Source organism: Eptatretus burgeri, unplaced genomic scaffold (genome assembly GCF_056783735.1).
Source record: "Eptatretus burgeri isolate ZD-2024b unplaced genomic scaffold, Ebu_testis_v1 Ebu_testis_scaffold_3162, whole genome shotgun sequence".
Taxonomy (NCBI): Eukaryota; Metazoa; Chordata; class Myxini; order Myxiniformes; family Myxinidae; genus Eptatretus; species Eptatretus burgeri.
In genome coordinates this window covers 297,501-313,280 of record NW_028225110.1, presented here as the reverse complement: position 1 = coordinate 313,280, position 15,780 = coordinate 297,501, and the positions used below count along the sequence as shown (strand labels likewise).

The 15,780-nt window shown below is 46.2% G+C and overlaps 1 protein-coding gene across 1 annotated transcript in view; it reads left to right on the top strand.

Annotated features, from left to right (window-relative positions):
• Positions 1-2,566: 2,566 nt before the first annotated feature.
• LOC147006595 (uncharacterized) overlaps positions 2,567-15,780 on the top strand; it is a 23,266-nt gene continuing 10,052 nt past the window's right edge. Inside the window, exons 1-4 of the mRNA XM_085868468.1 lie at positions 2,567-3,171; positions 4,692-5,141; positions 6,462-6,483; positions 13,953-14,385. Coding sequence (XP_085724594.1) covers positions 4,960-5,141; positions 6,462-6,483; positions 13,953-14,385 — 637 coding nt within the window. The 5' untranslated portion in view covers positions 2,567-3,171; positions 4,692-4,959. The remainder of the gene's footprint in view (positions 3,172-4,691; positions 5,142-6,461; positions 6,484-13,952; positions 14,386-15,780) is intronic.

The following is a 15,780-nucleotide window of genomic DNA, read 5'->3' as shown; positions in this document are numbered from 1 at the left end:
CGGAAGGTATGATCAAAGTAGTGGGCTTGTGTCACCATTCACTCGGCCTCTTCATATTTTGTCTCAACTTTGTTGTTTCCCTCTCCATCTCACGGCCGGTCTCGCTTTCCCGGGCTGTGGTCATGATCTGAGCGTGTCCATCACCCCTTCCCTCCCAAAGTGACCATTTCTGCAGTTCCCTTTCTCATGCTTGCCAGCCCTCACCCCCATTGTCCCTTGCCAGATGTTTTCACTCCAGAATAATATAAAAACAATTGTTCTGTGCATTTTGAGCAGAAAGAGGATGGTGTTTGTTATTTCTTGTCTTGTTATCCTTTTTCACCATGCGCATGGTGGTTGTTATTTTTATTTGATGTGTGCTATTAATAAATGGTTAATTAATTCATAAAATTAAGAGAAGAACTGAATTATTCACAGTAACAACAACAATTATATCACAACAAGAGCATGGGTGGGGTCTGCCTCAAATTTAATTGTCATGACGACGTAAAATGCCGGAATATTTTGTCCAATTACTCCTAAACAGAAGGGGTTTGAAAGTGCAAAAAAGGCAATTTGTATTTAACAGTGTTAATGTGTATAATTAAATTGAAATAAAATAAAGATTTTAAAGGTTGTTGATAAAAAAGTGGTAGTTTACCACCATTGATACCACCGTTCACCACCCTATCGAACACGTTTAATTAGTTATTGCTGCCTGTTGTTTGTGTCCTTTATAACGTCCTTAAAAACAGTAAGTTTCCTGTTTGGAATGATTTTCAATCTTGTTTGATTACCAGGTGGAGAGAGGAAAATAATTATCTCACTCCTCTCTGTTCATGTGTGATCAGGACAAATTCAGAGCCAAAGTAATAAACTTCAGGTTCGTTTTCTGATTTGTCTTCAAAATATAACATTAAAATGAAATTAAGATAAGTTGTTCCTCGATCATAAACTTACATTTGTAGATGGACAGACAGAAGTGAACCAGTTCCTCAACCACGATTGTGTGTGTGGGAAACTAATAATTGTCTTGTCTGAGTTGATTCCCGACCTGACTCTAATCTGTTGAAGGGATGCTTTGTCACGAGGGCATTGCATCGCAATGTGCACCATCCTTCTGATGGACATTAAGCCTGGCATCCCTTCTTCCAGCAATCATTGTTGGACATTAAAATTCCCCAGTTTTGTTAAAACAGAACATGAAAGTTTCTATTGTCAGTCCGAACTGATTACAAATTCTTGCCACCTTCAATCGGAACTCAGACCTTGCAAGCTGCTTTGTGAAAGACCTTGGCCAAAAACTTTCCCCGGTCAGTCCCACATGAAGGTGCAAATAATTGTGGCCATGAATGAAGCAGTAGTCGAAGTATGAATACGAACTTATATTATAATTAGCCCATCACAAGTTATTCCTTGTTATCATCAACAAAGACTTCCTTGCAGATTGGATAATTTCCCGAGAATTGGAATATTTCAGGATTTGTAACACTATCTCCCACTGGGAATGGCGCTGTCACACACGTTTACGTCGAGGGAATTGGGATCCCTCCCCTCATCTTAACCCCCGAGACTATGAATAATAACCAATAATACCAAGACCAATAAGGCAGTGGACTCACCAAGTGGAGCTTCAATCGTCACTTTTCAAACTGAGACATTAATTTAATTCCTTTAACTTCATTCACAATCTACTCATTACCTCCACCACTGAAGGTGGACACAGGTTATGTTTTTCACTCCTGTCTGTCTGTAAACAGAATATCTCAAAAAGTTGTGGATGGATTTGGATGAAATTTGGTGAACAGGTTGGTTTGTGTCCATCCATCCATCCATTGGGACCATACTCTGTGCAGAGAGTGTTGGTGCTGCCGAAGCAGTTTCCTTGGCTCTTGGGCACAATCCTGGACGAGTCACCACTCCGACGAAGGATACTCAAATGACTCGATCATCCCAGCAAGCTGGTACTCATTTTGCCGACCTCGGAAGGATGGCAGGCTGAGTCAACCCCCTGGTGAAGTAATTCAGTGGGCACCGAGGCTTGAACTCAGGACCATTGGATCCCAAGTTGTCACCCGAACTACTGAGCCAACACAAAGGTTTCGGTTGGGTGTGTGACCCCGACAAAATGATGACATTTTGTTAAAGATACAGAAACAGATCGTATAATTTTTGAAGTTATTCTTCACCGTTGAGAGAGACGGAGAGAGACAGAGACAGAGACAGAGACAGAGACAGAGACAGACACGAAAAACGATATATGGCACGATATCTCAAAAAGTTATCGATGGATTGGATGGAACAAAACATCATGGATGAGTTGGTTAAGTGACAAGAACAAGCCGATTAGATTTTAGTTCAGGTCTGAATCCAGATCTGGCCTCACAGTGGGACACAAAATGTAAACTGTTCATCCTCTCTCAGGCTTACCCTCCACTGGGTGCTGTTCTTATTTTTAACTGCTTTGTACAAGTATTGTTACGGATTTGGAAATCTTGTGCACACAACAGCCAGAGTCCCCACAGTTCAGTTATTTCGTTAAGTATATGTGTATAGTTAGAATCCATCCCCTGTGTCTGACGGGAATTACATGTGTGCGGTGCGAGTTATTTTGTTGTTAGTTTTGTTTTATATTCCCCAACAACAACATCCCACTTCGTTCCGCCACCCAACCAAACCTTCGCACACCGACTCCATTCTCTCCATGTTTTTGGCTGAAAGCATGGGCGGAGCCTCCATCGCCTCAGATCGAGGCTCTGCTCTGAAGAAGGTCAGGAGTGTTTCCTCCAGCCATTGGACGAAGAGAGAGCAAAGCCAAGGCGCTCCAGCCAATGGGAAGCCAGAAGGCCAGAAACAACGACTGAGCCTCTTCGGGGGGCGGTCCACCGACACGCCCCCCGTCCAATGGGAGGCAGAGTTACCTCAGGAATGATCCCTCCCACCTCGCAGGAGCGGTTGAATAATTGTCGGTGTGATCTGTCTGGGTCGTCTCGTCTGGTCTGCTGGCCATCTTCCGACTTGGTGTTGGCTGGCGTCTGCCACTTCGTCTTGGTTCCTTGGCCCTTGGTGCGAGGTTGTCCATGTGGGTTTGAATCCCACCGTGGTGGTTGGAGCGTCCGATCTTCCCAAGCCCTTCCACAAGAATCCCGAGCCTCACAAGGACAGGTCAGCAAGCCGTGCGATCGCGGCCAGGTACCAGCAGAACTCTGACCCTCCAGTTCGCCTATCCTCCCGGGCTGGAGGTCCGAATTACGGCCGGCCGGCTCCATTTTCTTTTGGTGTGTGTGTGTGTGTGTGTGTGTGTGTGTGTGTGTGTGTGTGTGTGTGTGTGTGTGTGTGTGTGTGTGTGTGTGTGTGTGTGTGTGTGTGTGTGTGGCGCCAGTCTATGAGGTAGAAATTGTATAAGTGTTGATTGCTCATTGTACATTGCATTTTTCTTCGTGATAACTCTGCTCTGTTTCCCTCCCTTGTAAATAAATATCTGTTAAATGTTCCAGTTCGTTGCCTGTCGTTTCTATCATTGACCCAGCATGGTTCAGGCTCGAGAATTATTGAGGCTGTTTGTGCCATAAGTTGTCATTTGGACCGGCGCGGCTCTGGAAATTTTCGCTCGGTTACGCCGGATACGAGTCGGTAAATGCGACTCAGTTCGGACAGAGTCGGCCGAGGGTGTGGTTTCCCCGGTAGTTAGACGACGTGGGGACTTCGGCAAATTGGAATTGGACAATTAACCCAACCCCACGCCGTTAAAATATTGGCGTCCACGGTCCTTCCGTGTTCCTTCAATTCCGGGTTAGGGTTCCTTCAATTTCCTTCAATTTCCTTCAATTTCAAAAATATTCCTTCAATTCCGGGTGTCGGTGGGGACGGCCCGACTGCACCGATTCGCGTCTGTTATCACCACCAAAACCCGACACCGCAACAGTATAACCAGGTGGAAAGTCACACGACATTATCAATTATAATATTTGATTAATCACATTAATTAATTCCTTGCAAATGTTTCTGGTCCTGCAGGTTTTCTGGATTCATCACTTCATCAATTTACACCTTTGTTTATAAAACCCTTGGCCCAACACAGTGTTTACTTGGCCTGTTGGTGTTTTCCTCTGAACCTCTGGCTCATGATGCAGTGAATTGAAGTTCAAATCCCATGTACCCAATGTTTATTAATTACATACTGATGACCTTGACATTAATGGAAATGTACACTGACGTCGACTGATGTCGTTGGCCGAAATCTCATCTCAGGAAATTTCAATCAATTAAAATATATCGACATATATATATATATATATATATATATATATATATATATATATATATATATATATATATATATATATATATATATATATATATATATATATATATATATTTTGCTTGAGTAAGAATCTTTGGATCACTCACTCCGGCATGTGGGAGTGAAACAGGAATTTAGTGTGAAACCAAAACCATGTTTTTAGAGGTTCATGGGAAAGGAAATGTTTGTTTTCCCTTGTTGTTGAAGTTATATCTCAAAAGGAACATGTCAGTTTGTGGAGTCCAGTAACATCATGTAGATTATTTGGACCAGGTCACTCGCGTGAACTAACCATGTGCTGCAGACATTGATGTTCGGATTGTAAATTTGTGTTTCAATGCGGGAGAATAATTTATTTTTATGGTTTTGTATTTTTATGGTTATTGTATGCACGACCCCTTGTTTCCAGGAAGCTGTTCGTTCTCCTTGTTTTGACGATCTCAGGAGGATGACAGGCTGAATCAACCCACGTGATGTAAGGTGACCGACAACGGGGGCTCCACCTGAACACGTGGTGTTGTGTATCGACCGGACGTGAGAGAGAGCGATGAGGAAGAAGACTCGGGGTCAGAGGTTAGGAGGTGTATAGTGAAAACCTTGTGACGTTCCGATGTCGGTTTAACATTCGATTCCTCATTCTTTGAGTATTTTATAAAATAACAAAACCGTCAAATACAATGGTGGAGATCAGTGATAACAAGGAGAAAAGTTATCATGAGGAAGAAGAAGAAGAAGAAGAAGAAGAAGAAGAAGAAGAAGAAGATTTACAGGACGATGAAGAACTTCCGGGTTGTTGTTCCTGTAAACCTCGTACAGAACCTCGAACCAAGATCCTCGTGGTCGGGACTGATGGGAAGAGGTATTTTGGGAATTCTGATTGAACACGAAAAACGTGAACTTTAGTATATAATAATTTTATGATTCTTGACGACGTCGATGAAGGAAAGTTAAAGGAGTTTTATTGAATGTTTGTTGAGGTGTTTGATTGTTAATTGAATGAGGTGTTTTTCACTCCTTTTGTTTATAATCATATCATCACTAAACTTCCTTCAACGATGATTAAACCTCATTCTTCTTTTTAACAACAAAACTCTCAGAAACATTTTATAATTGACTTGTATATCCAATTTGATTTGAAAATGAGGAGTAACGAGGGTACGAGGTTCGATTACTGACTTTACCTGTTCCGTGGGATTTTTAACGTTCATAATCTGAATGGAGATGAAAACCCTGATTAATAATCTATAAACTCAAAAAGATCGTGTGGGTCTAAAATGTAACATTCCTCGTTGACCTTCCACCGACATTCCATCAGGCTGGCCCCCACCGCCCTGCCCCCAATCTGACTTTGGACAACCGCCTTTCCCCAAATCAGCCTGGCCCCCGCCACCCTGTCCCCAATCAGGCTGGCCCCCGCCACCCTGTCCCCAATCAGGCTGGCCCCCACTGCCCTGCCCCCAATCGGACTGGCCCCCGCCGCCCTATCCCCAATCAGGCTGCCCCCCACCACCCTGTCCCCAATCAGGCTGGCCCCCACTGCCCTGCCCCCAATCGGACTGGCCCCCGCCGCCCTGACCCCAATCGGACTGGCCCCCGCCGCCCTGCCCCCGATCGGACTGGCCCCCGCCGCCCTGTCCCCGATCGGACTGGCCCCCGCCGCCCTGCCCCCAATCGGACTGGCCCCCGCCGCCCTGCCCCCGATCGGACTGGCCCCCGCCGCCCTGCCCCCGATTGGACTGGCCCCCGCCTCCCTGCCCCCGATCTGACTGGTCCCCGCCGCCCTGCCCCCGATCTGACTGGCCCCCACCGCGCTGCCCCCGATCTGACTGGCCCCCGCCGCCCTGCCCCCAATCAGACTGGCCCCCACCGCGCTGCCCCCGATCGGACTGGCCCCCGCCGCCCTGCCCCCAATCAGACTGGCCCCCACCGCCCTGCCCCCAATCGGACTGGCCCCTGCCACCCTGCCCCCAATTAGGCTGCCCCTGCCCCCCCCCCCCATCAGGTTCCGAAACATCTCCCATCCATGTACAAATCTAGTTTGTGAGATGACGGTGTAGGACTTGTTGACCAGGATATTTATATTCAAGGAAAGTGTAAATTCATGATTTATCTGTGAGAAAGTTCAAGTGAAAGTAAATTGAGATGTTTGTTTGTTCTTCTCTCCACATGTGGTTTTCAGAAGGTGGAACGGAGCCCTCCAGGTGTGTGTATAATGTGTGTATCATCACTTCAATATATGTGTTTATATTCACCCCTTGGTTGCATCGGTATGTATGTATGTATGTATGTATGTATGTCTGTATGTGTGGATGGATGTATTGTTACAGATTTGGAAACCTTGTGCACACAAACAGCCAGAGTCCCCATAGTTAAGTTATTTCGATAAGTATGTGTTTTGTCGTTAGAATCCATCCCCGATGTCTAATGGGAATTTCGTGTGTGCGCTTGGAGTGATTTTTAAGTTAGGTTTTTATTACATCCACAACAACAACAACAGCGACGCCGACCCACACTCGACCCCATCGCCATTGCCCATGTGTTTTTGGCTGAGGGCGTGGGCGGAGCCTCCGTCACTTCGGATCGAGGCTCTGCCCCAAGGCAGGGCATGGACGTTTCCTCCAGCGAATGAGCGAAGGGCGAGCATGACACGCATGCCCCAGCCAATCTGGAGGTGACCACGAGTCGTCCCACAACCCCTCGTCCAATCAGGAGGTGAGTGGCGAGGAGAGTAGAACCCTCCCACCTCAGAAGAGTCGAATGGTGGTCAGGACCAGGGTTCGGCAGAGAGAGGAGTTCATGGAGATTGCCGAGCGGTCTGTCGTCGTGGCTCAGTGATTGTCGACGAGGGCTCTGCAGACGGTCGTGGTCGTGGTTGGAGTGGTCTGCTGTCCTTTGGTGGGCAAGTCTGGTGACGGAGCAGCCAGTGTCGTGGGCCATGGACTTCAGGTCGTGGGTTCGAGTCCCCGTGGTGGTTCGGGTCGGTGTGACCGCACGACGCGGCCCAGCTCTACCGACTAAAGACCCACAGGGTCCGTGTTTGTGTGTGTGTGTGTGTGTGTGTGTGTTTGTGTGTGTGTGTTTGTGTGTGTGTGTGTGTGTGTGTGTGTGTTTGTGTGTGTGTGTGTGTGTGTGTGTGTGTGTGTGTGTGTGTGTGTGTGTGTGTGTGTGTCCATGGGCCCCGTCTGTAAGTCGAAACTATAAAGTGCCTTTGCATTTCTTTTATTCATTATAACTCTGCTCTGTGTCTCCCCTAAGCCTGGTGTTGGCTTCGTGGTTAGGGTGGTGGCTTGGGATCCCAGGGTCCTGAGTTCAAGCCCCATTGGCTGCTGAATTAACACCAGGGGGTTGACACAGCCTGTCATCCTTCCAAGGTCGGCGAAATGAGTACCAGTGTACTGGTCCCGGTGTAGGCCCCGGTCAGAATAGGTGTACCATATCCCTGTGTGTCGTAAGAGGCGACCAGGGTTGGCGTCAGGAAGGGCATCCAGCCATAAAACATTGCCTCAAGAAAAAGCCAACCCCTGCACAGCAGGGAAAAATGGCTGTAAAAACGGTCATTATTTATTTTTCTGTGTCTCCCCTCCCCGATTATTCTTTATAAATAAACCCCCGTGTTAAATGTTCCAGTTTGTTGTTCGTGTTTTCTTTCATTGACCCAGCACGGTGTGGGTTTGAGAAATAGTAAGGCCGTTCGTGTCGTAAATTGTTCATTTGGTCCGGCGTGGCCTTGGTGGCTTCCGCTTGGTTACTCCGGATCCGAGTCGGTGATAGCGACTCGGTTCGGACAAAGTCGGTCGAGGCTGTGGTTTTCCCCGGTAGTTGGACGTCCTGGGGACTTAGGTATATTGAAATTAGGCAATTAACCCTACACCATGCCGTCGAAATATTGGCGACCATGGTCCACAAAGAGACCCTTGAGCTTTGGGAGTTGTCCGAGAGTCACGACCTAAATTCTGGGTGTTCGGTGGGAGACTACTCTACTGCTCCACCTTGTGGTCGTTTATCGCCACCAAACCCCAGCCCACAACAGTCTGGAGTGTTGGCCAGGCTCGTATGAGAGCGAACAAACTACGTACAGCAAGAGGGGAGGGAGAGGGAAGGACAAAACAGTGGGGAACTAGAGGGGGAGCACTCGGGAGAGTGCAAAACCTCCGCCGCCAATACTGCTGGGTCACTCAAGTGAACCTTATATCTTATTCATGAAATATGTCAACAGTGCTGACAGTTATGGTTCTTTTCTCCAACATTTTTTTTTTTTGGGGGGGGGGGGGTTGGAAATCACGAACAACATGTGGAAATGCAAAAAAAAAAAAATTCTCTTACAATTTTTTTGGGGGGTGGGGACCAAGTCCAAAATTTAATGGCATAATCCTTGGACCATACCTAATCCCCCCACCAAGTTTCGTCGAAATCCGTCGAGGAGTTTTTCCGTAATACTGTTCACAAACAAACAAACAAACAAAACAAGCAGTCATAGACTGGTACTTACGAAATCGTCAACTTGACCTCTGACCTTGTCTAATAAAAGCTGTCTCTTGAGAAGGTAGCGACACAAACCAGAAGTTTCTACGATGATTCTGTACCAAACCATCAAAAATCGAATGTTTTGGATGTTTGACCTCACTGTGACCTTGACCTTTGACCGATTTTGACCAAAATCTAATCAGCACCAGCCATCACCCTCCTGAATCACGTGGTGTAATTTGACATTGGCAGCTTCTTCCGTTCTCGAGTTATCTGTACCAAACCATCAAAAATCGAATATTTGGCCTCACCGTGACTTTGACCTTTGACCGATTTTGACCAAAATCTAATCAGCATGAGCCATCACCCTCCTGAATCACGTGGTGTAATTTGACATTGGTATCTTCTTCCGTTCTCGAGTTGTCGTGCCTACAAACAAACAAACAAACAAACAAACAAACAGAAACAGAAGGCATCAAGATACTTACGAAATCTTTAGATTTCGTAAGTAAAAATAAACCAATGTCATCCGCAGGGTGACCCGTATCTTGCCAAAAGGTGACCACATGTGACTTCTTTAAGGTCACACTGAGGTGAACAGAGCTGCTATCCACCAGGAGCGACTCCTTGAGGAATATCTGCCTTCGAGAGATTCCGATGAGAATCGTTCGACAGAGAAACCATGAAAAATATGCGTTTGCCTCATAACGTCACCAAATGACGTCATAATGTCTCGAGCTTGACACATCTAGAAAGCACTCATCAAGGTGTTCAATTTGAGGTACTACACGATATGGTTCCTAAAACTTGAAAATTTGACCTTGGGTTCAAATATGTTTGACCTGAGGCGCCAACCATGAAGGTCAAGGCCAATCCCCACCAAAAATTAATCAGCTGAGTGCCAGACCATGAACTATATTCCCATGAAGTTTGAAGACGATCCGATCAAAATTGCTCAAAAAATAAGGGTTTCGTCGACTCCCCTGATTTGCGACAAAGTGACCTTGACCTTTGACCTTGACCTTCAAAATTTTATGCGCTGAAAGGGACCTCTATAGGCCTCTGAAATGCGAAGTTACAAAAATTTCCAATGATAACTGTGCCCTGCAGAACTTTTTATTCGTGATTACAGACAAACAAACAAACAAAAAAAAAATAAAAAAACACAAGCTGACGAACATATCTTGCAAAAACTTTGTTTTGGCAAGATAACAAACAAACAAACAAACAAACAGAAAGGGGTGAAAACAGTAACCTCCATCCATCTTCGAAGATGGCAGAGGTTAACAAAGACATTAGGAGATATGTCGAACGGAGAGTGATGGGGCAGGGAACATGGGGTGAACAAGATGTACACTTCAGGGACTTTCAGGACTTCACAAAGCAGCAAATTTGAATGAGGGAGGGGGGAGTTTGGGTGAATTAACGGGGGTGGAAAAGATTGTGGTTTTGGATGGGGGAAGAGAAGAGGTGCTGGTGAACAGCTGTTTTGAAGACCTGGAGGGAAGAGTGGGGTTGAAGAGGGTGTGGGACTTTATTCCAAAGGTGGGAATATAGAGGAATGAAAGAGTGACGGTGAGCAGTGATGACTGATTTTGGTAGTTTTTACCAGAAGAGGGTTCCTGGTGGATATTGAATGCCCTGCGGAAATATGGGGGGTGGTGGGGCGGGAGTGAATATCGCAGACAGAGAGGGGGTGGGGGGGGGACGAGACCAGACCAGAGAGGAGACAGCAGAAGACAGAAAGATCGCCGACCTGCCTGCGGTGAGTGAGAGGCCCAAAGATTTGGCCTCACCGCAGGAGATACCAATGATCCTAAATGCCTTGGTTTCTGCAGCGTGAAGCTGAGAAAGGTAAAAGGCAGGAGCACCAGCCCAAAGGGGAGAGCAGTACTCCATCAGGCTGTGGACGAAAGCTTTCTATGTGGTCAGGAGCACCTTTTTCTCTCCAAAGAGCTTTTCTGTGTTTCAGGATGGGATAGACAGACAGACAGACAGACAGACAGACAGCAAGAGCCTATTATTAGAAAAAGATGGTGGGGCCAGGGCCGGATTGAGGAGCAGGTGACCCAGGAGACCGCCTGGGGTGCTGGCTTTGTGTGACCCAGCCAGGAAGATATAACAGGTATAAACAACGAAATTTGGCACAGGTGGTGGTAATTCAGATTTGGTTGATCACATCTGTGAGACACCAACACCACGATTCAGATTAGATATATCCGTTGAGCTTACGACTCAATTTAATAAGGGGATTGGGGAGGGGGATGGGAGTGTGGGGATGAGAAAAGTGGGGCAGGTGCAGGGTTATCACCAGGGTGTTAATAAACGAATAATTTGGTGGCTGGGAAAAGGAGGGTGGGGATCTGCTGTTTTGGGGTGAACAATACACAACATCAATCCCACAATATCCCATGACAAGACCCTTGCTGCCCCTTCATCACTGCCTGCCCTGACTGCCCCTCACTGCTGCCTGCCCTGATTGCCCCCTCTCCACTGCCTGCCATGACTGACCCTCTCCACTGCCTGCCATGACTGACCCTCTCCACTGCCTGCCGTGACTGGCCCTCACCACTGCCGACCCTGACTGCCCCTCGCCACTGCCTGCCCTGACTGACTCTCACCACCCCATACCCCCTCATGAGGCATTCACATGTTGAACAAATGGAAAAGGGGCTCCGAAGACGACGACTTGCATGGGGCATCAGTTCATCTGAGGCTGCTCCTGGGTGGTGGCAGTTGCAGATTCGAAGCAATAGAGCTCACACTGTATGAAGGGAAATTCATTCATTCATTCATTGGAAGCATGTACCACAGTGCGCCACTGCGTCCACTTTGCACTTGTACTCCAGGGCCTTCCATGTGGCCATCCCCAAGGCAAATGCCTGACCCATCCCCATCACTTCAGGATAGGACATTCCAGACACCCCACCGAAGGGATTCCTCAGATTAACCGGAGGAGACACGTCTGGTGGACGACACCTCAGCACCACCACAACACACACGGCAGTGTGTTTTGTGGTGGTCGGAGGAGAAATACTACCACCAACTTCCAAGGAAAGGTAAGCAACTGCAGGAGGATGTCTGCAGATGTAGTTGGCACCAGATATGTATGGTTGTTGGCTCACAAGGAGCTCCTCTGCCCTTGTGGCAGGTTTTGTATTTAATCCTGCTGGGTGTCCATGAAAGGGAAATGAGAAAGAAGAAAAGGAATAAGAGGTTCTTCCCCCACCGTGGCTTTTCTGCTTGTTTTATCCTTGTTTTGTGGAGCCATGGTGTTACTGTTGATGCATTTCCGTTTTTGTCTATGGACATTGATTATATGCTAATTGATGAAACAATAATGAGGGTGGGAGTGGTGAGGTGGCACTTTAGTTTTTGGATCTTTCATTTTGTTTGCAGTGCCTGCTGGTTGCATCATTGCTGTGAGTGTGGCTGTGCCGCTGATGTAGTTCTCCCTGTATTTTCAAGAAGAAACTTGGAATTTGGTCAGCGTGCTCATGATAGCTGGCCTCATCTTCGAGAAAGACTCCATGGGATCTTTAATGTCTCCCAACTTATGCTGTGAGAGGGGATGCCCAGCTGAACGTTCTTCTAAAGGACGGCACATACGTTGATCCCTTTCTCAATCTGTGAAACATCATGGTGACAGTTTATTGCCGTGTCGGGATTCAAACCCAAGCAAGACAACTCAGGGTCAGTATGCCTACCTCGAGTCCATCCTGCAAGCTCACATGGAGTGAACAAACTGACTGCAAAGCCCTGCATTGATTGGATAAAATACAGAGTAAAGAAAATAACATGAAAAAGTCTGAAGACGACAATGGTTCACGAACGGTATTGGACGATGTAGATTGTTTCAGAAGTCAAGGATGAGACAATGTGATAATGTTTGACTAGGATATAAGAATGATCAACATGATGTGGTACGAGTGACAGGTTATTAGCCGCAAAATGTCGAAAACCCGGTTTCGTTCAACAACTTTCAAAATTTGACCTTTGCATAACCTTAAAAGGTCACAAAACAATGTTGGGGACATTAAAATAAGGAAACATACTTTTGCTTATTGGAGTTAGTTCGTCGAAGAAGGTCGAAAACCCAGTTCGATTCTCACAACTTTGAAAATTTGACCTTTGTGAACTTTAAAGGTCAAAGGTCAAGGATAATGACCTTCGGTGCAAAACGTCTTCGGGAACATTCCAGGAACAATATAACATCATCTGGACTCTGGAATTTCGCACTCCTTGGATTATCCGTAATTTGATGAAATCAGCGTAAAAACAGATTTGAAGGGGGTGCCACGGGCAAGGTGTTCGAGATGGAGCAAAATGGTTTTGAGACTTTAGGTGGGGAATGACCTCAACATTATGCATAAAAAATATTTTCATCCTCGCTCTCAAAGTTTGGGCGGTCGTATGATTTTTATGTCAAAATTCGTAATTTTCTTCGTGACCTTGTGACCTTGACCTTGGGACGAAAATGAAAAATCGAGCTCCGTGGGGCTATGCATTTGCCATTGGGCTAACCAAATACTGAAACCCCTGCCAGATTCAACAAACCCCTCGGAGAAGATGGATTTTTATGTCAAAATTCGCAATTTTCTAAGTTTGTGACCTTGACCTTGGGACGAAAATGAAAAATTGAGCTCTGTGGGGCAATGCAGGTGCCATTGGGCTAAGGAAATACTGAAACCTCTGCCAGATTCGACAAACCCCCTCGGAGAAGATGCAAATTGAAATCGGCTACCCCCTAAAAACACAATTCGCAATTTTCTAAGTTCGTGACCTTGTGACTTTGAACTTGGGATGAAAATGAAAAAGCGAGTTCCATGGGTTTATGCAGGTGCCATTGGGCTAACCAAATAGCGAAACCCATGTCAGATTCGACAAACCCCCTTGGAGAAGATGCAAATTGAAATCGGCTACCCCCTCACAACACATGTTTTTTGAGCGTGGCTCCGTCCACAATGGGCGCACCACGCCCATTTTCAGGAAAACACAACAAGATCATGATACAAATCTCCCACCAAAATGTTATCAGGATCGGGTCAAAACCCTCGGAGCTATGATCGGGACAGACAGACAGACAGACAGACAGACAGACACACAACAATAACGAATATAGTGGTCACTTATTTTTTTCGTGAAAATATTTTTTCGTGAACCAATAACCTTTCCTTTGTTAACAAAAGCATTGTGTCCCTGACAGGTCATCGGTGAAATGGACACATTCTTGGAATGGCTCCAATCACAAGGTCTGAGAACAGAAACAGCCCAAGCAGTGATCAATGTTCTTGGAATTGAGAATCGGAAGGTTCTTCAAGCTTGTAGAGACTCTGATGCATTGCGAACAGAGCTCCTCTCTCTCGCCAAAGAGAAATTTAAATTTGCAATGTATGCCGACTTTTGTAAGTTTGTGAATTCTTTTTTGAAGCCGCAGGTTCTCCAGCTTGCAGGCTCTTCTCTGTTGGGAAGTCTGTTCATCAACTTGGAGAATGTTATTCAAGAACTTTCCAGTTTCTGCAAAAAGTTTATTGGATTCCAAAATGTGCAGCTGGAAAATATTCCTGGTGTCCATGGAATCGGTTTCAGTGATGTCTGCAACCTCCATGGTCAGGATGACAGACTAACACCCAAGTCTGGTATGTCACTTTTATACACCTGAGCATATCAATAAGTACCTTGATGTTCAACCATGAATGTGTTTTGTCTTGCAACTTGAGGAATCTTTTTTTGGAACAATTTTATTTTGAAAACGTTTAGATTCTTGATCCACAGTGAATGTTGTTTTTGTGTATGCAATGTCGAGGCTCCAATGAGGGCGAACACACACTGTTCAACAAGGTGGGCAGGAGACAAGAGTCGTGGAGAGGGAAGGGCAAAACAGTGGGGAACAGAGCGATTCGGAGAACTGTGGAAGGGAGAGGGATGGGGTGGGCTACACAGGGTAAACAAGATGGACACCACAGGGACTTTGAGAACCTTGCACGACAGGGAACTTTCGGGAAGGAAAACAGGGAATTGGATTGAAAGAGATGGATTTGGGGTGCATTTACGGGGGTGGAAAAGATCGTGGTTTTGGATTGGGGAAGATTAGAGGTGGTGGTGAACAGCGATTTTGAAGAGCTGGTTGGAAGAGTGGGATTGAAGAGAGAGTGTGCGAGTTTTTTCCAAAGGCATGAAAAAAGTGGAATGAAAGTGTGAAGGTGAGAAGTGATTCTGCGGAAATATGAGGGCCACACATTGGCTGTGACAGGAGAGTGAGTCTGTGAGCCATGAGTGGAGATGGCCTTGGATACCAGAGGAAGATAATTTGGTGAGCAGGGCAGGGTGCCAGAGCGTGTCAACAGCACGCCATATGTCGAGGGATATGGCTTTGATTTCATGTCCATTGTTGGGAGAGCAGAAGCAGCATATCAAGAGTGGAGTGACCTGGTCTGACACCAAATTGATTGTCGAAAATAAAGCCATTGGAGAAGGGGAAGGATTTAATGTCTGAAGCAATGAGGGGTTCCATAACTTTGCTGATGATTGGGAGTTGGCTGATTGGTTTGCAGTTGCAGGGATCTGTTTTTCCACCTTTTTTATGCAGGACGGTAATGTTAATGTCGGTTTCATTTCTGCATGAGCGGTATTCATCGTTCGTGCACATGATAAGATGGCCCTCAGCGCAACAGATTCTTGTCTATTCCCTTTCCTTCAAGATTCATTGGCTTGGAAATACACGATTTATTTACACATTTTATTTTGGGTTTCATTATCACATTGGACTTGCAGGATATTTGAGTCATCACACCACAAGATTTTCCTTGACAGTTCGTTCTCACGGTCAAACATAGCTGTGGACTTGGATCATTTCCCTCAAGTCCCACCTTTTTCCATTGACGTCGACACCCACCGTTTTCCATCAGCAATCGACACCCAGTTCAGCAGCTCTATGGATGCTAACTGACTCTTCTTCGTATTGCGCTGGACAGAGGTGATAATTGCTGTTGATGTTCTGTCGGTGCTTCGTGTTTCTGCTCGGTTGTTCTGGC